The following is a 25,000-nucleotide window of genomic DNA, read 5'->3' as shown; positions in this document are numbered from 1 at the left end:
AATTAAATTCCTTGCCAGTGTAATAAGCGCCAGTAAGTCCTAGTAATTTCTAAAAATTTCAAGTAAGTTTAAGGAATTCCAAATAGATTCTACGTAATTTAAACTAGTTCAATTCAGTACAAGTAGTTTTCAGCAATTCCAAGTAATTTTACGAGTGATTTTCCGAAGACGAAGAATGCCACGCATTCGAAAACAATTATCCGAGATGAATTCCCACGCCAATTCATAATTGCGCTTGGAAAATTATTGTGCGCAATTAAAAAATTGGCCGCGTATCTGCTCCTTTCGTTGCAAATGTCGTCAAAAGACGATAGTCTTTATCGACTTTTGCCAAGGAAATGCCTCCCTTCGCTTTCCCGCTCACCTCTCATGCTGTTCGTCTTGCGTGACGCTCCTCCCAAGGTAAAGACGCCAAAGGTTTGCTTAAATCATTTTAAATTTCCCGCGTTCCACTGCTCCAAACCGGGTGTCTCGATGCCAACGCTGCCGTACGGCGAAGACGAGCGTGAATCGAGGCGCCCTACTTCAACGTTTATAGAACCGCGTTTCCCTACTCCACGTGCGTTGCAAGCAGAACATGCAACCTATCTAGTGGAACCTTTCGTAACTGTTGCCGGTTTATTCCTTAAAATGCCGCAAGAAGCCATATTGGTGCGGGCGACAGCAGGCGACGGCGAAGTGAATTTTTTTTCTGGAGTTGATGAAGTATTTAATTTCGCCAAAGACAAGCATGTGTGATTTTTTACAAAGGAATACTGCAAATATCACTTCTGTATTAATTTGTTGTCTTATATTTGCGTAATGTCTTGTTCATCTTCAACAATGTTGACAGGTATGAACATTACACCGGACTTAGACGGGTAGATTTAGCTGTGACTATATAAGAATATTGCGCACGCATTGTTTTACTTTGGCCGGGTGGTTGAATCGAGTCACAGACAGACAGACGGACAGACATACAGACAGGCCAAAATTTCTGGGTTTAAGTAGCCCAAGAAAGACTATCGTCTTTAAAAAACCGAGAGTTTTCCAGCTACGACATTCATGCTTGGCACGAGTATTTCGAGGTTCCCCTGCTGGGCTTATATCAGTGTGCCAGTCAGTGTGCCAGATTGCGGGAATAAAGTCGGGATACCCCAACCTACCGAGTGTTATTTTTTCACAGAAGCGTTTCATTATTTAGTAAGGATGTGAATTTGGAAGATTTAAACATCCTAATTGCATTTCTCCCAGCTAAGTCTCTTTTAGTAGCCAGCGCGGGTGCTGGCACAATCTACCACGTTGGAGCCGTCTCTAGAAAAAAAGCATGGCAACAGTAAAAGAGGACTAACGGACTAAGAATCATGCGTTGTACAGACATAAGCAAATAAAATGCGAACACAAAAATATGAACCAGGGCATCTGAAATCAAAAAATACTGTTCGTGGAGGTTAAACAATGGCGCGCTATATCTGGAAAGCCCCATTTCCCAACTTTGGCACCGTAATTAAGCCACGCGTCAATTTGACTTGTACGGAAAGAACTCGCGCTATTTGAGTGTTTTCGTTCATATTTTCGTGATGGAGGTTCATTTGTCCATCAATATACATCTTTCTTTATTTTTGATTTTGCTTAGTGGGCTCTTTGAATTGCTATTCTAGCATGTCTTACCAACAGCTCCTCGAACCACCACCTATTTTTAGAACTCTGACACACGTCACATTTCGCATTTCGCGCGTAAAAATAATGTTTATGAAGCAAACGTTTCCGCGTCGGCGACGTCTAGTAAGTGGGGGTAACGACGCGTGATTCCCCAGTCTGGAGACACCCCAGTGTCAGCGATTTTTTTTTTTTTCAGAATTCTTTGCATACATTCAAGCGTCTGTAACCTTCCCGTAATAACCAAGAATAGTTAAGTTCCCCATGTCCCATTATAAATCACGAAAACAGAGCGAAGGAATTCAAAATGAGTCTTCGACCGGCGCACATTACGCACTTCCGGCACCAACACGGTCAGTCAGGCGCGCGCGGTATCGATCACCTTATCTATTACCAACATGTGTTAACCGAATTTTCTTTCTCTCTCGTCACCCCTGAGAGCGCCGTTCCGTGTTCACTTCCAAACTTCTCTCCCCAACTACTTTTTTTTTTTCCCGCGACGCAACAAAAGCGCTCGGGAAACCAACAACAAAGTACGAAAGAGGGAAATCGATGTTCACCGTCTCTAACAAGCTAGAGCGTACTATACGAGTGAGCGCCGCAGCCGCAGCCGCCGTGTGGCAAAGAGGATGCGGAGAAGGAAGAGCAGGAGCAGGCCAGCCGCCCTGAGCCTCTCGAAAAACCCGCCGCTCCCTTCCTCCACATCCTCTTCCTCATCCTATTCTCGATTTCTCCCTTATGCACTGCCGCGAAGCCCCGCAGCGCGGAACCACCGGGGATTTAGGTTCCCGTCGTTAAACTCCGAGACCCCCCGGCGAGCGCGGTACAAGCCGAGGCGGCCGGAAAAATATTGGGTAGGCCGCGTTCCGTCTCCTGCACTGCCGCCGCTCTTCCTATGCGCCGCCGGCTGAAACGGGCCCCGCGTCGCATGCTGTGCGGTTTCGATTCGAAGGGGTAATAATGGCCTCTCCAGCGCGGTTTTCTTTTCTTTCTTTTCTCCCCCCCTGCCTGTCACTTCGATCCGTCGGACGTGCCCTTATCCCGCCTTTACTCCTCTTTTTTGCTCTTTTATAGAAATCTCGACGTGCATTCTCGCTGACCACATACTCCAGCTGAGATTGGGCGCGCGTGTGTTCGTTAAGTGAAAAAAAAAATCCCGATTGAGCAAGCCTCGTGGTCTGTGTGAATGGCCACAGACATGATAGAGGTGAGCGCGATCCACACCGAAGTCTACCTCCCGGGATGTCTACGCAGCTGTCGGCTTGCCTGCACTCGCTCGTGGCGTGAGTTCCCTGTGAAGTCACCACCGAGTTTAAACGTCGATTACTGTTCAGTGTTTGACAAAACAGGACAGGTCGTTCAGGGTGCTTCGGTGGTTTTAGCCGTAATGGTTCTGTCAAAACGGTGTGTTCGTCTGGCGTTAAAACATTTGCAACGCACATGCCTTTGTTTAGGGCGTATAAGCAATGGCTGCTTTCATGAACAATTATGTGGGCGCGAAGACCGACTATTAGTCCATTAAGTGCCGCGTGGGGCACCAAAGCTTCCAGTGTATGTTTTAGTCACGTGGATCGATCTAAAGTGCACTTTTAGCGTGACGATTGCACAGCGGCTGAGGTGTTGGAGTGCTGGGCGCAAGGCCAGGGATTCTCATTTGGGATGTCATTGTAGTTGTGACGAGGTGGTGGTCGGTAGAACGAGCTGTCGATATCTTGTCTGTAGCTTCCCTGCCGCACCATCCTCCCAACTTTGCGTGTAATAACGTTGCGGACCACTCGCTTGCATATCCCGCACCGCCAATAAAGCTTAGCAGCAGCCGTGAGGCCACCCGCCTTTTCTGCAGTGTGAGCCGCTCGCGCGTATACTTAGTCCTGGCACAGTGGCAGACGAAAAATCTTGGAAGTGTGCCGAAATTTCTGTCATTAAGCGTGGCTACGTGATATAGTATGAGCCCGTTCAATAAAGTCGAAGCGAAAATCGACAATTTCCCCTATAGTATTGCACCTCCTGTGCTGTGGTAAAGGTGCTCGTTCGCCCTGGTGCACTCATGCATGGTTAAATATGCGCCGTGCCCATTCGCAGTCTGTAGAGGAGGGTGCTCTTCGCTCGGGGCAGTTCATGGAGATTTCACGGCGCCCAAGGGTAGCTAAGTTAGTTGCCCCATTTTGGGGCAATGGCAACCACCATTTGCAAGCTCCTACGCAATGCCACGGCACTTTTACGCAGGCTGAAGAAGCCAATGCGTGACGATCACGTTCCCGCTAACGGTTCACAATACATCACGTCTTCTCAGGCATTCACAAAGAGGGCGGGGCCCGTAAGCAATATTCTTGTTTAATATTGAAAACAGGCCTTTGTTGTCACGTTGGTTGCATTTCGTCTAGTTCTTCAATTCCAGCGAAGAGTTATGCGCCTTCAGTAGCGAGCAAAAAAGTTAAACTTTAAAACTGGTGCCGACCGGCAAACGTCACGAAACGTGAAAATGAGGACTCCACGCACATTTCGTCAGCCGGAAGAACGTGCTGAAATTGACAGCTAATATAAAAAACAGCTTTATTCAAAATGGTGAATTCACGCCGAATTCACGAAGTCGAGAATAGGACTCCTAAACTAAAAAAAAAAAAAAATGACGACAGCTTCACCCTTACGCATACTAATATTGCAACAAACTTCTTAAAAAAAAGCTTTAAGTAATTTTTTTTCTTCCTAATTTTGTTCAATTTTTAATGGTCTTTGTTATCCTATCGTATTTGTCGTTTACAAAACTGCGGCTTCCCTTTAGTAACATGCGTGCTACAATGTTCATGCCTGCAATATTGGACGTGGCACCGTTTCAGTGCTTGTTGCTTTAAATACGTAAATATACGGCTTCCCAAGCTAACTACCACGCTGTTCATGCATTGGAACGTTGCCTGTCCATACATATCGACGGAATAGAGTTTGCCCACAGTCGAAGGAACTGTAAAAATCGCGTAATTTTAAGTTATTATTTGCAACCGACAAAACGTTTCATCAGTCGATAAATTGTATGAATCAAGAATAGCTTTCAATCAAGAATAGCTTATAGTTCAAGGAGGCACACGTAGCATGTATTAGCTCAATAACGTTAATAGTAGCCACCCTGATAGACTACTAATTCCAGCGCTGTATTCCCTCGACGCTCACGAAATATAGGGCTCCATAAAAACAACTAGCGATTTCAAAAATAATATATTTAATAGAAATTTTCAGGTCTACTCGACTGTCCCTGCAGCAAGCTCTGTGCAATACACTTTTGACTAAGGTGCTCAAAATTGAGGGTTACGCCTATTTCCCGCAACTCTTTGCACCAATACTTCCACTTTGAAAGCGGCAACCAGGCTTCCTATTGAAGCCCAATACCTCACTTAAACTCCACCTATTCCTCCTGGTCCGCAGCTGTTGAAGTTTTAAAAGTGGCGCCAACTAACTCTAGACAGCATCACGTGGTTTGCGCGTGACCATCACGAGAGAGACACCTCGCGGTTTCGGGCATTACGTCTTCGCTATGCAACTGTTCCACGTTCCTGATTTTGCAAACACATCCGCGCCCACAAACCGAAACCGTTCGTATATACGTGTTAAAATAGCACTTTGGAATCGGTGCACTGCGCATAACTCACCTGGATATGTAGCGGTGATCGAGGATCATGTTGTCCTTCTTCCAGGATATGGAAAGGGGCTTCTCGCCATATGCTTCGCAAACCAGTCTCGCCTGCTCACCCTTGTTGACTCGGAGCGGCTGGTAGCTCACCTTAAAGTGGGCGGCCACTGCGGACGAAAGAGAACAGCCAAGGTGGTTTGTTGCGGTGCCGCGTACATGCAAGCTATCTGCGTTGCATTGTTCTCCCGAAAAACAATTCCTTCATGGCCAAAAACGGGGGCGTACTTCTTGTTTTGATCATTTGACCACAACTACTACTTTCCTGCGTAATGATCATCCTCACCAGCCTATGCACGCGCACTGCAGGGCAAAGGCCTCTCCCATTACCCATTAATCTCCAGTTACCCCTTCCTGTGCTAACTGCGACCAATTTATCCCCGCAAACTTCTTGATCTCATCTGCCCACCTAACCTTCTGCCGCCCCCTGCTACACTTGCCTTCTCTAAAGATCCCCTCTGTTACCCTCAATGACCAACGGTTATCTTGCCGTCGTATTACATGCCCTGCCCACGTCCATGTATTCTTAATTTCTACTAATGTGTCCCTAACACACGTTTGTTCCCTGACCCACTCCGCTCTCTTCTTGTCCCTCAATGTTACACCTAATATCTTCCGTTCCATTGCTCGCTGAGTCGTCCTCAATTTAAGTTCAACCCTCTTATTGAGCCCCCAAGTTTCTGCCCCGTAGGTGAATACCGGTAAGATGCAGCTGTCATTCACTTTCTTCTTCAGGGAGAATGCTAGTCCGCCACTCATTATGTGAGAATGCCTGCTGAATGAACTCCACCCAATTCTTATACTTCTAATTATCTCTGCCTCACGGTTGGGACCCGGAGTCACAACTAATGCAATGATAACAATGATTAAATTATGAACAGAAGCGCTGTAGTAGCCCTGACAGACCACCGCCACTACAGAGGAATGGGGGCAGCAAACAGGATTAGCTTGCAGCGGCAGCCTAATACCACTCTCGTCCTTGTCTCCTTTAATTTAGGAAGTAGGGTCTTATAAGACGGTGTCCCGGTTTTGAAATTGATGTGCAGGACAACCAACTAGCTTCAGTTGAACGTTCCCTGCTATATCTGAAATAAAATTTCGGGTTTGCGGTGGCAGTTTCTTCTAAAGCCTATCTGAGCCGAACTCCGTGTGTTATATTAATACGAGCAAAAGGTTTCCACTCTAGAAAGAATTACTTTCTCCCATCCTTTTGAGAAAACTGGTAGTATTGATACGGGTCAGTAGTTCCCCATGTCGTTTTTGCTCCATTTTGTGTGCATGACTGCTACTTTTGCGATTTGCATTTGCTTTGGAAACACTGCTTCTAAAAAGTATAGGTTAAATATATGCGTTAGTAATACTGCTATTATGTATAAAACGTATTTTATGAGCTTGATAGTTATCCCACCCGCATCACAGCTGGCACTGTTACTCATCCTTAGGAAAATTCCAGCTACTTCTTCATCTCATACTGAATTGGTAAAAAAAAAAGGAATCACCGCTTACATGTTCGACATAACGGAGGGCGTTGTAATCATAATCATCCATAGTTATGCTGACAAAACGGTTGTTAAGACCATTAGCTAAGCGTTCTCTTGTTAGTTCTTCATTGTTCAAAATAATCTTATCAATGGCATTTGTGTGGGAAGTACGGTTGAGGGTTGTATTTAAAATTTTCCACGCTAAATCTGTTCTCTCACAAAACTCTCCCTCACAAATTTTTTTCCTACCCCATCTTTTCACACAGAGAAAACATAATATACCGTCATTTGCTACAGGCGACCATTTGTATTGAACAGTTGTGGCGCCGTTGCAGGTACGCTCGAATACGTTATCAAAAATAGTGGTATTTTAAAACTAATATAATTGTACAAAGAGAAACCATCTGAACGATGAGATTCACACCGGGTGGTCAGTGGCCTGCGGTGCTGGCTATACTACAAAACGAGTATGCTCGTTAGCTAACGAGGCTGTGAAACGAAGCGGTCTAGTATGGCGTCCAATTTTTTTTCCGAAGCCTTGGTAGGGACAAGGGTTAGCACAAGGGTTAGCGCTGGTTAGCGCAAGTTTGTTAATGCCCGAAAGTCTAACGAACGAATGCCGGTCTTTTGAGTGCATGTATGTTGACACAGTCTAATGTCGGCACTACTCGATCCTATTTTATCCTGCCAACCATATGAACTAGTTTCGAGGCATCTTCATTCCCATTTATCTTACAAGCCCTTGACTGCTCTGGCAGCAGTGCTGCTGGTGATGTGCGGGCGACAACGCACTAATGTTGACCGCAGAGCAGGGCTCAATACTACGTGTACCCATTTAAATGAAGGTTTTTGGGACGCCAGCCTTCAGTACTGCTTGGCACTGTTTAAAAACCTGCTGTACCTCGTTATTATTTTACCGCGAACCTGGTAGTGCGACAAGAGTGTTCGTAAGCGTTATGTGCTGCATGCATTTTTTATGACTCGCGAGAATGAAGAGATGCATACAGTTTCATTTTAGGGGGAATAGGCCCATGTCAAGAGGCATATGCGGTGAAAGTTTCCGACATGTAGGTTAATGTGGCTGTATAAGGGAGTGACGAGATGCGCCTTTTCACACTACTTGGAGAAGCGTTTATACAAAGCGTGTAGGCTCTTTTCCACTGTTCGGATATAGATAAAATATATAGGCAGATCAAATTCACATGGGACGTTGGGTAGGCTGAACACCTGAAGCCTGCTTTTAGAGTGCATAAAAAAATTACCGGTTCCGAAATAAAGAATAAAGCAGACATTCCAAGGTGTTCTACGCAGGCTTTCCCGTATGTTGGGAGAGCTATCAATGGCAACGAATTTTTATTAAGATAGAAAAAAGAGAATTATAGGGGTAATGCGCAGTTAATGATTCCGACCTAAAGGTTAATTGGGCGATTTTACAAAAAAAAAAATTCCTAAACGCATTTTTTTAACCTACTTAGGGTCATTGTGTAAAGTGCGTAGGACGTTTGCCCACAGTCTTAAAATAACTACCGTAAACTTCCGAAAGAACACTCACCCAAACTGCGACGATATCAAGTGAAAAATACGGGTTGGGCGAACTTTCGGGTCAGATGCGAAAAACTACAAAAAAGTGGCCGCACCGCCAACCCACACTGCGGAGATATCAAGTAAAAAAGCCGTGGAGGTTGTGTCCCTTTTGTTCAAAATCAAGAGATCGGCGGTGTTTGCGGCCGCGGGACGTCCTCGCGGAGGGAGCTACCCGGGCTTTCTAAGGCGTCCAAGGCAGCGCGATTATAGGGGTTGGGCGATATTTAGAGTCTTTTAGTAAGTTGAATATATTTCACGCCTAATAAGAAGCGGGCGATGTTTTGGGGGAGGACAATCTTTCCGACCTTTATGGTATTATACGAGACAGAGAGTTTAACGTTTCAAAAAAATCTTGGGCAGGGTATGAACGCTTTCCAGGCAAAGTTTAAGGTGTCTGGGTTAATTAAATTTTTGTGAGCGTGTAAAGGCGTTGCGAAATCGTAACAATCATGAATTCCAAATGTCCTGGAATAACTGGATATGGCACTGAGCTTATGTTAATATGCCATGGAAAGGGGGGGGGGGGGAGGTAGCGGGGACGTGTAATTTTCACAAAAATACTTTGCGCACAAAGGGCGCAGGTGAGGACAAACATGGGACAATTTGTCCCGCTTAGATGAAGTCCTTCTCAGGCGACTTCGCCTAAGGGGGGGGAGGGGGGAGGAGGGGGGGAGCTGACGCCGTATGTGACAAAGACCTAGTCACCTCAGTACCATGCCCCATTTGACAAGACGTGCCCCTTCAGCCCCACTCCTGCTGAGCAGGCTTCTGCAGACCACTTGGTGTGGAGGCGCCCTGCCCTGCGAAGACTACGACTTGTGTTCCTCTCCTCTTGCGGCCCGGCCGCCCACCGGGTGTCGTTTCGTGGACACAAAGACAGCATCACTGTCCACTTTTCCGGTTTCTTCGGCAACCCTGAGTCCATATGTATATATAGTTTTTGTTATGCCGAATAGAAAACTTCCGAGTACTGCCTGTACTGGCGACCGAGATAGCTTCACGTCGTGGAAATTTTATGTGATAATCAAACGTAGCCGGAACGCATTTCAGCTAATGCGTCCTTTCTGAAAACCTTACCTGTAAATATGTCGCCCGTGAGAAAGAGGGATGGGGGGGGGGGGGGGGGAGTGTTGTGCCACTACTTCCTCCATAATAATTATGGAACTCCCTACTGCGACGCAGAGACGTGATGGGGGCTTCAACAGGATTGAACGACTCCCTCCGTTAATGCCTCCGCTGGATTCAAAACACAAACTAAGAAAACAAAATTAATGGCAGGAATCCTTGATACGCTGGTGCTGATCTTCGCACATATTCGTCTTAATTCTGGCGTATCTATTTTTGGGCGACACTATCCCTACAAAAATATTCATCATACATTTTTTTTTCTAAAAATATGACGGGACGCACTAAAGCAGGAATATTTCTGTGCTGTTCGTTCTTTCAAAAGAGTCAATATTTGATTCACTACGACACCTCCGATAAATTAGTGGCGCCGTTCTGCTATGAAGAAAGCAAGCACAGTCAAAAACGTTTCAGCAAGAACCAGATGGCGGGACCTCTAAGGAACGAAGAACCTCGCTCGCCTCGTCGGCCATCGAAAACTTGGCGGCGGGCTTTCGTCATACGCCCCGGAGCACTCACCATGCACCGAGAGACGTACGACGGTGCTGAGGCCCACACCGATCCCATTGGTGGCTTCGCAGAGATATTTGCCGGCGTCCTTGGGCTCCACGTCGTTGATTATGAGCGAACCGTTTTCGAACATCTGCATATGGTAATTGCTGATTATGGACTTAAACGCCTTGCCCGCATCGTCTCCTGTGCGCGCGGGACGAAAGGAAATGGGACCGAGGTTCGAGAAAGCGGGAGGGAGGGAGGGAGGGAAGAGGGAGAAGGATGGAGAAAGAAAGGAGAAGAAGAAAAAAACATCAGCAAATGTTAGATATAATTCTTGGCAAAATCCAATTCCACATGAGCGGAAAACAAGAGACGGGACTGAAGGAAAAGTTCGGGAGATGTATTCGCCGCAGGGAGCAGCTGAAGTCGGTGTTCGAGTTTGAGCATGAGGAAAAAAAAAAAAAAATAACGTACGTGAGTGAAAGATAACCCGGCATGCTGAGCGTTGCCTTTTTGTCGTTTATTTATTTTTAGACGCCTTCATCTGTTGCCTGAGACCCGTTATTGATCTGCTTCATTCCATTACTCGTGCAGAAATCTCCTTCTCAGTGTGTGACGGCAGGTTTTTGTTGTATCTGGGCGGTGACACGTCTGGCGGATGTACGAGGCCTGATGCAGCGCAGTCACGCAACTGGTGGCGCCACCATTAAAAATGCCCGTTCATAAAATACCGTCCGTATCGATCCCTCGTCAGCTTTTAATGCAAGACTTGTGGAGGTGATATTTACCGAAGCAGCCCGATGGTCATGTTAAATGTAGTCCTCCCGCGTGCACCATGGTCAGTATAAATTACCCTTTCTTCGATTGCGGGTGTCTCGAAGAGAAAATTTCTAGTGTTTACGACTAGAAAAGTCGGTTGCTAGGCGGCAGATATTTGTATTTCTCCCTTACGCGGTGCAGCGCAGTAGACAGGCATCGCTTCCCACACAGCTTGGCTAGGAGAGCATACATTTTTAATGCTTCTAAATGTAAATAAGGCACATGCGGTCCATATGGAAGAAAATAAGTTCTGTTTTGTAACGCAAAGGATGTTATAGATGTTCAAAATGTCCCAAGGCCTTTGTCTACCGAGCAAGACACTACGGATAAGCGGCTAAAGAAGCATAAATTATATCAGAGTGTTGATGTCGTTGTATTCTTGTTTTCGACATCGGAATTATAGCCAGCTAGCTTACTTTCATGAAAATTAAAGCCACCCAAAATATTCTACAAACGGGAATGAGAATCAATCAATCAATCAATCAATCAATCAATCAATCAATCAATCAATCAATCAATCAATCAATCAATCAATCAATCAATCAATCAATCAATCAATCAATCAATCAATCAAATGTTATATATGTATTTATTGATCATTAGGTCAGGATCAATCAATCAATCAAAAGTTATATATGTATTTATTGATCATTAGGTCAGGAGATCAATTTGTTATTCATTTGGAGCACGCTCTATCCTAGGCAGGCTTTCGCATTTCAGTTATTTAAAATATGTGAATATGAGAGGAAAGCCTAACACAGGCGCGGTCTTGGTTCATCCACTTCTAATAGCCATATTATTTTGTGCTGTGCTACTGAAATTAGTGACGGAATGAAGCAGGTATATACCTCTAAATCTGAAACGATGACGCTTAAGTAGAACGGAAAGTTTCTTTCTGCTTTTGCTTAAATTCACCGGTTTCTCCTGTCAACGCTTGCTGAGATTATCTAGCGAGGGAACTCCCATTATTTTCACGTTGAAATGATCACCGTATTTATCCAGTTAGCAATAAACGTCTAGCCGTGGCTTTTTCACATCAACTTCCTTTTGACGGGGAGCAACCAAAGCTTCGCGGCTGCTGTGCTGGCACTGGTATCACACGGAGTGTTTCTACTATCTCTGGGCAGGTTCCTCCGCGGCGCTGAAACTGGCTGCCAGTATAGAAAAAAAAATCATGTTGATTTCTCTGTCATAGGAATCGGTAAAACACGAAAGTGAAATGTGCAGCGAAATCTGCAGATGAGCATGAATTGCGGGTCGGCGGCTGTCTTGTGGGTGTGCTTGGCGAGCGACGTCCTGCTGGCCGGTCGCTTCGGCAAATGTGTACTGGAGTCATTTCTGTGACGGATATGACGACAGTGATATCTTGATGCATGCATCCCGGCATACAACACTTTCGTGTTAAAATATAAAACACGAAAACGAACACCCCTAAGTATAACCAGAGTCCTTCAATGCTTTACTGGTCACGAAACTGCTCCGTAACTAAATCGGAGAGCTTCATATGCTGCGTTTGGCCGCCGCGCGGTGGCGCCACCCTCTCACTGAGGTCACTCCTCGGGCGGCGTTGCGCTGGCTCGAACGGTGGAGCCGCGGCGAGTTGTGTTTGTTTTGTGCGGGAAAAAAATTGTAACGTGCATATCGCGCTCTTGTGATGCGACTTAAGTAGTGCAACGACGATGCCGAACATGTGTTGCGTCCCGGGATGTCGTTCCTTGTACAACGATACCACAGAAAATGTTTCCTTGTTCTGTTGACCGAGCGACGGGCAGCTGTGTGAGAAATGGAGGGGCGCCATTCCAAGGCAATAAGCAACGGGAGATTTCAGCTTCGATTATAAGTGTGCGACACTGTGTGGAAATGCACTGTGTATGAGAATGGAAAAAGCAATGTACCCTTTTGAGAGCATCGTGGACCTAGAATTGTACAAGGCTAACTTAAAGCCGGATTTTTGTCATATCAGTCAGGTTGTAGCGGTGCTTCATTACCTGTTTGCAACCTTCTATTACCTTGCGCTCAGGCTCGCGTGTAAAAAAAGCTTTGGGACGTCCTTGTGCTTTTACTTTTCATATTTCTGCGAATTATCCCTTAGGGTTCGTTTTGTTTGTTTTGTAACCGCGCGTGGCCGATTCCGGTTTCTTATCTGGCGTTTCAACCGGAGCGCCCGTTTGCACTTTTTGTCGTACGTCCCGTCGGGCAATATTGTTTGATATGGAAAGGGTGCCACCTTGTTGCTAACTTGATTTTTTGTTTCTTCGACAATGGTATCGATCCTATTTCCATGGATCTGAAATTAATAACGTTCCAAGAGTAATGCATGCATAGCAAACGCCGCGCAACACGCTTTATCGACATTAATCTGTTCACGTCACACTGCTGACTGCTTCTTCGACGTTTGTGTTTCATTGTAGTCTTTTGTAGTGCAGGAGATCGCTAGCTCGCTGCGTTCAAAAAAGCTTTGCGTCGTTCTTGGCTACGTGGCGATATTCTGTTTCCGCGGTGTGCTGCACATCGCAGCGCGAAAAAATAAATTTTTGTACGCTGGACGACGCTCTTTTGTCTCCCTTCGTAACATTGAAATTTTTTGTTGCGTGTGATAAAATCAGTTTCATTGTTCTTTTTTCGCTTCCTGTTTTTGCAAGGATTGCAAAGCGTGGAAGCAGAAAGACACATGGTGCAACATATATCTCTTCGTGTTTTTATCCTTCGCGTTTCTGTAGCGTTTTTAGATGTTCTGAAGTGTGTACCCACTCATCGAAACGACAATACTATTGGGCTATCTCTTTTAGCGTTCTGTGCATTCCAGAGCAATCGACGGATTTATTAAGCGTAGTCTGAACGACGCGTACTTGGTTTCTTTCAGTTTTTTTATTGTATTATCGATAGGCCCGCAGCAGTCCGTGACTACACAGCTACCGTATGTGGTATTTACAACTTTGCTTTAAGAAAAGAAGCAATACAGATTTAAAAATCCGTAAACACGACGGCGCAGCGCTTGTGCCAGAGCACACAGAAGCCATTGCCGTTCGCTGCCGAAATCTACGGTAACTTACTTCGCAAAATAAAACTCCATTGAAGGCAGGTGATAAACACAATAACTGGACTATTCATCGCTAACTACTACGAAAAAAAAACACACACTTAATTAGCGCGCAGACACCAAAAGCAGCGAGCGTTTGCACGCCAAGAGCTGGCCAATACACCGCACGCGCGGCAGCTGCATGACCTTCGTGCGGCGGTGGCGCCTGTAGTGGCGCGCGCGGTCCCTATATGAAGCGAGCGCCGAAGTTTCGTGACCAGTAAAGCATTGAATGACTCTGGTATAACGTACTTTTTAATACTAAAGGTTGCTTCTCCACAATAAGACCCTGCGTGCCGGAGTGCACCCTTTACAGGCCGCTTGCTTCGTTGTACTGGCGTCACTTCCGTAACGGATATGACGTCAGTGAAATCTGTGTATCCTGTCCTAGGCCCTTGATATGGCCCTTGAATGTCCTAGGCCCTTGAATGTCCTAGGCCCTTGATATCTTGATATAAAACGGCTTATATTGACCCACTCCCCTTAAAAATGTCTTTTCAGCAATGCATTTGTCCTTAAAGGTGAAGCCTACTTGAAAAGGGTTGGTGTAAGCTTCATTTTTGTAAGCCGACTTTTCCCCATTGGGTGTTGCATTGCGACGCATGTCATCAGCGGATGGAGTTTGAGCACTGATAATGGCTCTAACTATTCTGCTATCAAAAGTATCCCTAAACGAATTAAATACAACTAGCCGCTAAGCCGACGCTACCCTTACACCAAGTTTCATTTACTTGTGATAATTATTTATTTCGCAGTGAAGTTGTAAACGTTGGAAGTTACTGTCTACTCTAAACACATGGCCATCTACGGAGAAACTATTGTTACAGAAAATGGCTGTAACTTCTCTTTTATGGAAACTGTCATAAAACACATTATATAGGAATAACTTAGAATTAATTCCACGAAAGTTTTGTATCTTTTTTACATTTATAGTAAGACGACCCCAACGCTAAGCACCACGGCTTCGCTGGTGACCCTTCTTCGCAGAGTGAAAGGGCAGTGAAATTTTGAAACATTTGGTAAGGGGGACATCATTCTCACATTAAATGGGCAACCTCCGACAGAAACATGTGGCAATGACAAGAAACTATCGTTACAACGATTCTGGCAATCATTTCACGCTACGCTGAACCACCCCGATCGCTTTTCCGGGTCGTTCGCACTGCGCATGCAGCAACTGTCTGCAAGCCAAGCTGGACGTTGCTCAGTAACGAAAGCAAATTTAGTTCCGAGTCAATAATGACTTCCGGTTTCAGACTTGGTTTCTGACCAGTATACCGAAAGAAAAAAAAAGACAGGTACGGAATGTTTGTAGTGTGTCATTTTTGTCTTAGTTACTTTTTGGAGTAATGTGTACTACTACAATTTACATACTTACCGAGAGCTATCTTCCATCTTATGAGTGGTGGGGGATGGCCCTCCGCTTGGCAGTCAAAGGTCACCCTCGACCGGACAATGCTTGACTTGTCGCTCGGTTCGATCTTCCACTTGGGCGGAACTACGGGTGAAATGCGAGAGGCACAAGTTATAGTGAAGAAAACGAATAAGACAGTACAGAGTTCACTGCGACTTAACGATGAAGGGAAAAAACGGGTTTCATTTGTTTTTCTTGCTGTTGCCACAATTATCGTACTTTCGTATGTGGGTTGAAATTTTCACAAACCATATCAGGAAGTTCTTGGGAGCAACCAAATGGATTTGGTGACTTCTGGTTGGTACAAAGGAATAGGCGTGCTGGTAGTACCATCGACAATTAGATCTAACCACCAGTAAAATTAAGTCCGATATGGATTGGACACTGAACGTTTTGAGGGCTTACGATCGTTTAGACATTCTTTAAATCAGACAGTGCTGGTCGAACGAGCCGTTCACTACATTTAGGATTCCAAAGTCGAAAACAATAAATGTTGTCGATAGGTTTTAGGTGCGAAGCACCTCATGACCTCGCTTTGTCTGTGCCTCGGCGTCCGTGCACACAGTGTTATAAACCGAATATGTGTATGTCAACCCACCTAAAAGTTTGCAGGATTGGATTTAATTGGATTTGGATTGGATTGAATTTTTTTCGGATTGAAATGGATTGGATTGGATTTGGCCTGGATTGGATTGGATTGGATTAGAATTGTATCGGATTGGATTGGATTGGAATTGTATATACTGTACACACGCGTTGTCACTCATTTACATGAGCTAGTGCGCAATGCCACGTGTGATTTACGGTAAGAACGATCCCCAGTGCTTCGCCCACTGGTCATGATTCTCTTCGTGGATATGAGTGAATTTTTTTCTCTTTACGAGGCAGGCTTTTATGTACCCAAAGATACAGGTAACAGAGCACAGTCGATAAAACAAAGCCTTATAGTTAGCTCTTTCGGTCTATATCTTTAATATACGCAGGGTTTTCTACAAGGTTTTGCCACTGCCGGTCTAGGCGCACTCACTCGCTCTGCGCTCGCGAGTGAGCGTGTCCAGACCAGCCGTGGTTTTGCATATCTGCGTGCACGTGTTTTGCTTTTCCCAGAATCTTTTTAGGGCTACTGAAATTTTTACTGCTTGCTTCTTTTCGAGATCAAGCCGCGTATTGCACTTCCGAAACAGCAATTCGTTGACATCGCTGCGTCCCTCAGCCTGCCATCCTTTCAGGCTGCAGCACAGTGGACGATACAAACACTTCCACATTAGGGATGGTGATTGATTTAGCAAGTGATTTACATTGCATAAAAAAGTTCTTCGACCGAGGTGTCCCGTTTCAGAAAAACTCGCGCTGTTTTCACAGTTCGCGTCAGCCATAACGACAAAAGAACCATACGGAATAATAGTAAAACTTTCGTAAGATTCATTGCGCCACCCAACCAATTATGAAAATAAGCGATTTTTATCCCGTGCTAAACGGATTATGACGAAAAGTGGTAGAAGCGAACGTTTTCTTCCGCGCAGGCTGTCGGCATGCATTTTGATTGTTGTAATTTATGCAACCGCGAATTCTCGTAACTAATAATTGATGAATGCGTTGCACGAGACAACTGGGTAGGCGCACGAGGTCATCAGCAATGTTCTAAGCGCTAAGCCTTGTTCATTCTACGTCTTCTGTCATAAGCAGGCTCCAAAAATGGAGCCTGTTGCCAGGGGCGTTATTCTTTTGAAAAAAAGCAGACCAGAGTACGCGCTTTAGTATGCAGAATGGAAGTGCAGGAAAAGTAATCTCGCTGCTCGAGCACTTACTAGAAGCCTTCGTTCGAAAGGTCGTGCACAAAGCAATCATCCCATTATCATCGAGGAATGCTTTTTAGTGCTCGTGTGCTTGCGTGAGAGATTAAGAAGCGATCTTTGCCACAAACGCATAAATATATGCCACGCCTGGAACTTCTCCCGGAATTAACAGTCATTGTCGCGGGTTCAGTTTTGTATTCAGTATAGAAATTTATCCGTAAGCCGGAAAGCGTCGATCGCCAGACGCGGCATATTTTTATTCCTCGCGTGTCGCAAAACGTGGGATGTACGAATGTTAGGGTTAACGCGCAATTATGCTGTCACTGCATGGATTTACAAGAAGAATAGGGTTAGCAACAAGCATTCAATATTTTATTCAGCGCTCTAAGCACGATAATGTGACGCAATTTATCGTGCACAATAAATGGTTGTCTGCGTACAAACGCGCATGCGCGCATGCGCTCACATATTACTGGCATCAAGGCGAGGAAACGTCGGCAGCACTCAACGCTTAAAACTAGTGGCTGACGTCAGCTTTTATAAGTGCGCATTAGAACTTCCGCTAGTGCTGGTGGCCGATGATGATGTCATCCTGCGTGTCAAATTTTGAATTTTTTTGTTAAGGCTGGTGACTTGTAATCGCAAATAACTACGAAACTCCAATTTTTCCTCCACTAAAAAATAAACGAAAACGTTTGTTCGTGTCGAAAGCAAAACTATTTCTGCGAACAGGCCTTTAAAAAAAATTCTAACGGCCGCGCCGAGCACACCGTGGCGCCGAGTATTCACGAATGGTACAGAGGACGTTTTCCCCCTTTCCTGGAAAGCGTAGATGGTTGAACCAATGCTCTAGAGAGTACCAATGCTAACACGGGTTAACGTCAATAGCCTTATTGGAGCACGAAGAAGGCACGGCAATGGTTCACCTGAATGCAGTTACCGCCAATTCCACCCTGTTCTTTCGAAAACTTCCGGCAGGGCCCGACCACTGTTGAAGACGCTCGCCACGGTGACATACGATGACGCCAGACATCTAAATAATTAAGGAGCTACAACTAAACAGGCGTCACTTAAAAATAAAAATTACGCACCGCGCCATGATACAGCAGAGCACAGGTTACAGGCTTTGTTTTCGCAAGTGCTGCAATTTCCGCACCAAACGTTTCCAGTTTCCCCACTTGGATTAAAAACTGGAAGTCGGTGAAGTTTCATTTTATGTGGTTTGGCGGGTTTTTTTTTACTTTGTCCGCACGAAAACGCGTTATTCATGACTTGTGATCCACGCATTCTTAGGTATGATTGCCTCATGAATGCAGCGTCCTGGATACAGGACGCTGCATTCCGCTGCATACAGGACACTTCATTCAGCTGCATTCCAGGACGCTGCGTCCTGGATACAGGATGCTGGTAACATACATTGTGGTAACATACTGGTAACATTTCCTTTAATCAGTGCAAATATTTATTGACAGTGCCAACTTTCAACACCCCTTGCGTGCATCCGCGAAACAAGGCTGCGGCTTCGTACAAGCGTCTCATGTCCAATGGATAACTTATTTTGGATATAGCGTTAATTTATGATCCACAAACAATAAAACTTGACCCTTCCCCCTAAAAACAAAAAAAGAACGTTCTGTTTTTTTAGCTGCTTACTCCTCTAGTGTTTCAAATGTGGACTTCAGAAGTAAGTTGATAACAATATTGTCCACTCTAAGGCAAGCGTTTTGTTATACGCCTAAACCGGGGAAAGAACCGTGCGCACTTGCGCCTTCATTTGAATGCCGACAGCCAAAGGCAGGCTCGTTGTGCCAGCAAGTCTTAAGACACCGACTGTGCAACGCAAATGAGCACCAAAGCTCGTCTCCTCTTTTCGCAAGCCCTGACGAATTTCGTTTTTGTGAACCATTTATATGCCCATGCACAGTTTTGAAAAAGGTTTTTTTTTCTTTCCTTTCACCCATGGTCGGCTGAATCCAAGGCAGGGGTACTAGTTTTGTACATTATTCCAGAATTTCGCTCGTTTGCCCGAAGAACTGTTTTTCTTCTGCCGCAACCTAATCTTCAATAAAGAAGCACGCGTCAGCCAGCTTTTGGGCACCATCTAAGTACCCAGAAGGAGTCTAACGAATATATTCGCGAAGGAAGTTCATGAAGAAACTTAAGTACGCAAGCGCTCTCGCTTTTCGGAACCGGTCAGTGCGGTTACAGTGGGAGATTTTCCTTAGTTAACTGACTGGACAAGAAACGACTTCCTTGTCGGGTTACTTAGTTCTTCGCCCACCTTCCTTTCTTTTGAAGTGTTACGCGAACGCTATACCCTTAGAATTGGCTACTGAGTCGTGCGGAATGAGTGAATCCCTGTGTTTTTTTTTTTAAAGCGGAGCTTTACGCCTCTCACTGATGGCGTCTGTAACGAGAAAACGCCATGCGGGGAAGCCAAGTTTCTCTGATGATGATGAATAATCGTCGGTGAAGTGAACGAAAAAAAACGCTTCACTGGCCGAAATGGAACCTGGGTCATTTCATTCGCGTTATAAATCCAGCGTCTATCCCATTGCTCCATTTCTTTTTCTTGTTGTTGTTTTCCAGATGGTATTTATTGCACTACATGTCAATGTGGGAAACGATTATCACGACACACATTTACAACTATTTACACATTCAAATTAGCTGATTACAAGCTGAAAAACGAAACTAAAAACAATGTTCAATTATGCCCTCTTAGTTTAAAACGGCGGCAACAGTGAACAACTAATGAAGAGGGGTTACTAATCAGTGCGAGAATCATTTTGGTCATAGACGTCTATAAGATAAATGGTCATTTGGCAGACGTGTTTTCTGGAAGAAACCATAGACTCAGGGTGCCTAACCAGCATTCGTGTTTTCCATAAACTATGCAGAGCGATTAGAAAAAACAATCACATGTCACATCACCCACTGTGGGTGATAGGAGATACCGTATACCATGTGGAGTCAATTCAAAATCCTTCTTAAGGGTTCTTTGGAGAACATCCCATTATAAATGGCATCCTTGCAATTTATGAAGCAGGGCTCAATAGTTTCCGGTAAACCGCACAGGCTGTAGTTCACAGAAGACACAAAAATGTTCCGGTTGTGCACCAACGTCTCAACAGGCACCGTTTCGCTGTGCAGTTTGAAGAAAACAATTTTGGTGAGGGATAAAGCGGCATTTTACGGACACGGCAGAAGTGTTTATTATATCTTGGCCAGGCAAGTTATAATAAACACTTCTATATCGTGGTGCCGGTAAAAGCATGGAAATGAGGTCCTTGTAGAGATTAACATGAGGCACAGAGAACATATAATCTGGGGAAAACCGAACCGCCAAAAACCGTATTCAAGTGCACTTTTTATAAATAAACCCCCATAAACAAGGTCATATATACCCCCCCCCCTCCCCCCCGCCTCCCAAACAAGGTCGTGTACAGAATGACGATGAGACAACAATATGAGGCAAAACCTCGGGGAGGTTAACTTGCAAAAAAAAGCGCGAATTATAGGGGGGATGAAGTCCCGAAAAAAGAACAACTCTTTTGACGGCAAATAGTTGCATTGCTCCATTTCGACATGGTCCAAGCTCAGTCCAAGCTCAGACGACAACCAAAGAATCCGTCACAAGAAAGCTTCGCGTTCAACCATCGTCGTCATTACACGGAGGGGTGCATGATTTTTTTTTGTATTCTTCTTGTAGCGTGACCTAAAAACCTTACAGACACATATATAATCAGCTTTACGCATTGTCAAGAGAACGTTTTCGTAATGCCTTCAGTTCATGCTGACGGCATTAGTTTACAGCTCCGGTCTTTCTGACTATAATCTTAAAAAGAGGAAGACGGTGCAAAAAGGCGAAGAAAGACACCGTACGAAGGCTGACTTGGGGCTGCTCCGCCGCAAACACTTGAGTAAGCGCGAGAGAAGGGTGAGATTTTAAGTCTATCTGAAACGAGCACCGGTGGCTTACATTTTTGCTGCTAATGAGGGCCTTACGGGGCAATAAGAAATAAATACGTACGTACGCACGTACGTACCTACGTAAGTACACGTGTGTGCGTGCTTGCGTGTAGGAAACGCGTTCGGTAAAGAAACGGGTAGGCAATGGGTTAGTCAGCGTCCTGTTGACTAGAAAAGGTACTGAGCAAGGGGAATTAGTTCTAATGCTCCATTGCATACCTTTAGAGTGACCCCTTCGTGTTAATACGCTATGACGTTTTGTAAAGACAAATGTAGAAGTATATTGTCTTTTTGTCGCGTCCCCTTGTCTTGCCGTATCTTAGCCGCTGCCCACATACGGCCTTCTCACCCGCTTCGCAGGCTCCCATTCGCGGCACCACTTATCAACTCACCGAACACCACCAGCTCAGCGGTGTGGTTCGTGATGCCGCCGTCGTTCTCGGCCACGCAGGTGTAGCGGCCGTTGTGTGCCCTGCCGACCTCGTTGAAGACCAGGTTCGAGCCCAGGTCCCCCAGCGACGACTCGTGGATGTTCAGCTGCGTCTTGCTGAAGGGCACGCCGTCCTTCAGCCACCAGATCTTGATGGGCGTGTCGCCGGAGCGCACCGAACACGTGATCACCACCTGCATTCCTTCGGCCAGCGTCTTCGGGAAGCTGAACGGGTTCAGCACCGTCTTCTCTGCAATCGGTGACAAAGCAGTGGATTAGACTCCTCCATTACGAGTGTCTCGGTTAACATCTGTACCCAATTTGCTGATGCAATAAACGCATGCAGTCAAGAAGGGAAGTCGTGAGACCTGGACACTTGTAGCAATGGCCCTGTCAGCTTCAAAATGAAAATTGTGCAAAGCGATTGTTGTTGGTAAGTGTAACCTGCAGGCGTTGATTAAGCGGTATCCACTCAATCTACGTGGAGGCTGAGATGTTCGAGGGTTGACGACCCCAGAGGTGAACCCGTCCATTCCAGGGCAGACACTCTCTTAGATTTCATAAAAAAAAATTGCAGACAGCCTTAGACCTTTGCCTCCCTTTTGAATCGCACGCGCATGAATGTTGCTTCTGCTCTCCGCTTCTTGCACCGCGTCTGACGGTGTCTATTTCGGATCGCAGTTATTGCTGTTTTGTAGATGTCGCTGTGGAGAATATTGTGATTCAATTCCCTCGCGATGGCCACTCGCTCGCACATTTTCCTCGCTACCTGAAGGTTCTCTAAAGGCGGGTAATCAGCATGAGACGTGATCCTGGGCCCCGGTTATCTTGCAAATACAAATGAAAAGACGGCGACTTCCTTGGCGAGATTTAGATGCCTTTGATACTACAATCCGGCCTAATTATTTTGCGCCGTCATTTCCTCACGCTCGCGGCAGTTTTCTAGGAACAGTCTAACTTGTTCTTGCGTAAACTCCTGCTCTCGTTTAGCCGTGTTGTTATTTCAATTGTGCGAGTGTTATCATCATGCTCGACGTGCTGGTTCGTGGTTCGGTTCTATAAACGTGGTGCTTCGTTGGTCAACAAAAAAGCACCGGATTCACTCACTTATAATCTTCACGTTGAGGTCTTTGCTATCCTCTTGCTTAGAAGCGGTTGTAGCCTTGCAGGTGTAGACACCTTCATCCGCTTCGCGAGTGACGTCGGTGATGACGATGGTTCCGTTTTCGAAGGCCCGTTGCCTCTCGTTGTGGGGAAGATCTCTCCCTCCTGTAGCAATTCCGGGAGGGAGGAGGGGACACAGGGGGCAATTGGTTTGGGGAAATTTCTACCGACAATTTCAATAAAGCTTCCGATGAAAGCAACTCGTATATTGAAACGCGAGAGCATATAATCCGTCAAAAGTATGTTGGCGACTTGTATACTATCAAGGTGCAGTCCAGCAATTGATTACGACGAAAAACGCAAATTAGTGCGTTCAAGGTCATCGTCGTCTAAACTGTCAGACGGAAGTTTTGAAGCTGAACCAGTTTGTGCAAGCTCATTTTAGAATTACAAAGTAGTTAAAAACCGGTGCCGATGGGAGAGACTCTGACTTGCTTCTTTGTCTGCGTCCTTTCGTCTTAGCTGTTCCAGGCCTCCCACGAGATAAATCTTCGGAGTGCTGCTTCCGGTGATCTCATTGCAGTTTCTATTTCTCTGTAAGCCGACCCCCCCCCCCCCCCCCCGAAATCTTCGAAGAGAACAGCCACCTCTATATCTACCAGAAGGGCGCCAATGCTGACCTTCACGACTCTAACGAACTTCAGTAAAAGAAGAACATAATCTAACCGCCACGGGGTTTCAACAGAAACTGCAAAAAAAAGCCGCCACGACTATCACCATCATTACTCACCTCTACTCCACGTGACTCTAGGCGCTGGATGGCCCGTATAAGGGCAGTGGTAGACAAGCGTCGTTCCCGAGGTCACGGTCAGGTTGGCCATAGGCCTCACCCGCGGAGGACCGCGGACGTCGATGCGGTCGTCGTGCCACACCGTGCCGAGGTCGTTAGAAGCCTCGCAGCGGTACAGCCCGCCGTCGTCCCGCGTGGCCGACGTCACATTCACGTAACTGATGACGTCGCCGGCAGAGCTGACGAAGTCGCCGTAGTGCACGCGATGGCTCTCGCCCACCACTCCCCCGTCCAGCGCCCACGTGACCCGTGGCAGCGGGTTCCCCGACGCCACGCAACGCAGGGAGAAACGCTCACCCGGGTCCACCAGCTTGCGGGTGAACACGGCTTTCAGTTCCGGAGACGTCTCTGTAAAGAGAAAAGTTACGGGTGGGTTCGAACCCTCCAATAAAATCTTCCCCTAGCGAACACTCTACTCACAAGCTCTGTGTCGGAGTTCTTCAATATACTCTAGTTGCGAAACCCTGCATCCCAATCCGGGCTGTGCGAGCATCTCTGCGTCGCTGAAGCTGAGGGGCTAGCGTATTGACGCGCCACCTAGGGGATAAAAACTGGACTTTGCAAGGATTTACTTAACAACGCAACTTAATAAAATAAAGCTTGCTTTTGAAATTAGGAAACAATAAATTATGTAATTTTCACCTATGTTTCCACGGTTTTACTTCTAAGACATACGGCAGCAGCCGCCGCACTTCAGTACTACTAATACTACTTTTTGTCAAGAGATGGCAGGCTCATCAACTTGCCCCTCTTTGCCCGCAGGGGCGGGGGCCAATCGCGGACGGGTTTTTAATACATGTGGCCTATGGGTAGTTTCGCAACTGGTGTATATTGAGCAGCTCTGCGTCTGTGTAACGTGGGTAAGGCGCAGGCATCTTGTCATCAAGACTAAAAGCTTTTAGGCAGAAGAAAATGGGCCTCGCTAAAAGGTTTGTTGTACACCTGACGGCGTTCCGTGTCATTCTCTTAACAGCAATGCCGTACACCATACTCACCTAAAGACGCACCCTTGCTACTTTCCCATCTGCGAAGCTAGCCAACATTTATGCTACTTCTGGTAACGATCCCGAGTGTAAAAGTTGCGGGTTACATCGGTCAGCCAACCGATGGAACGTATGTACACTCTTTACTGACGGCTTCCACGTGTGAGTACCCCATTACGTTTGGCAGATTGCTTACTCTAGAAAAAAAAACTCGTTATTGCGGCGGTGACATCTAGCTAAAGTGCAGCCGTTAGACGGCAATGAGCCAGCAAGCAGGATGGAAGATTGTTACAAACCAAATAACCTTTCGACAGAGTTCATGAGAGAACAAGCAAGGCAAGCGAACCGAATTTCCCTTTCTGGGAAAGCACGGCACTTCTGTGATAAAATCCCAGTGCCGTTGACCTAAAAGAGGGCTCTGTGAGAACAACCTTTGCATGGGTGCTTTAAGAGACCACAGCCCGACAGACAATACCCAAGGCAGACATAGGAATTACCCGCCGCGGTGGCTCAGTGGCTAAGGCGTTGCGCTGCTGAGCACGAGGTCGCGG

The 25,000-nt window shown here is 45.9% G+C and overlaps 1 protein-coding gene across 2 annotated transcripts in view; it reads right to left on the bottom strand.

Annotated features, from left to right (window-relative positions):
* Positions 1 to 25,000, bottom strand: part of LOC144174971 (cell adhesion molecule Dscam1-like) — a 706,974-nt gene that overhangs the window by 92,779 nt on the left and 589,195 nt on the right. For both annotated transcript variants that reach the window (XM_077703963.1, XM_077703962.1), the window contains exons 8-13: positions 23,407 to 23,814; positions 22,620 to 22,781; positions 21,475 to 21,762; positions 15,279 to 15,398; positions 10,027 to 10,203; positions 5,280 to 5,427 (exon numbers count right to left, since the gene is read on the bottom strand). In XM_077703963.1, coding sequence (XP_077560089.1) covers positions 5,280 to 5,427; positions 10,027 to 10,203; positions 15,279 to 15,398; positions 21,475 to 21,762; positions 22,620 to 22,781; positions 23,407 to 23,814 — 1,303 coding nt within the window. The remainder of the gene's footprint in view (positions 1 to 5,279; positions 5,428 to 10,026; positions 10,204 to 15,278; positions 15,399 to 21,474; positions 21,763 to 22,619; positions 22,782 to 23,406; positions 23,815 to 25,000) is intronic.

Source organism: Haemaphysalis longicornis, unplaced genomic scaffold (genome assembly GCF_048455015.1).
Source record: "Haemaphysalis longicornis isolate Haplotype H1 unplaced genomic scaffold, Haemaphysalis longicornis Haplotype H1 scaffold_3, whole genome shotgun sequence".
NCBI lineage: Eukaryota > Metazoa > Arthropoda > Arachnida > Ixodida > Ixodidae > Haemaphysalis > Haemaphysalis longicornis.
The sequence above is the reverse complement of the archived record's forward strand: the minus strand, read 5'-3'. Positions and strand labels throughout refer to the sequence as shown.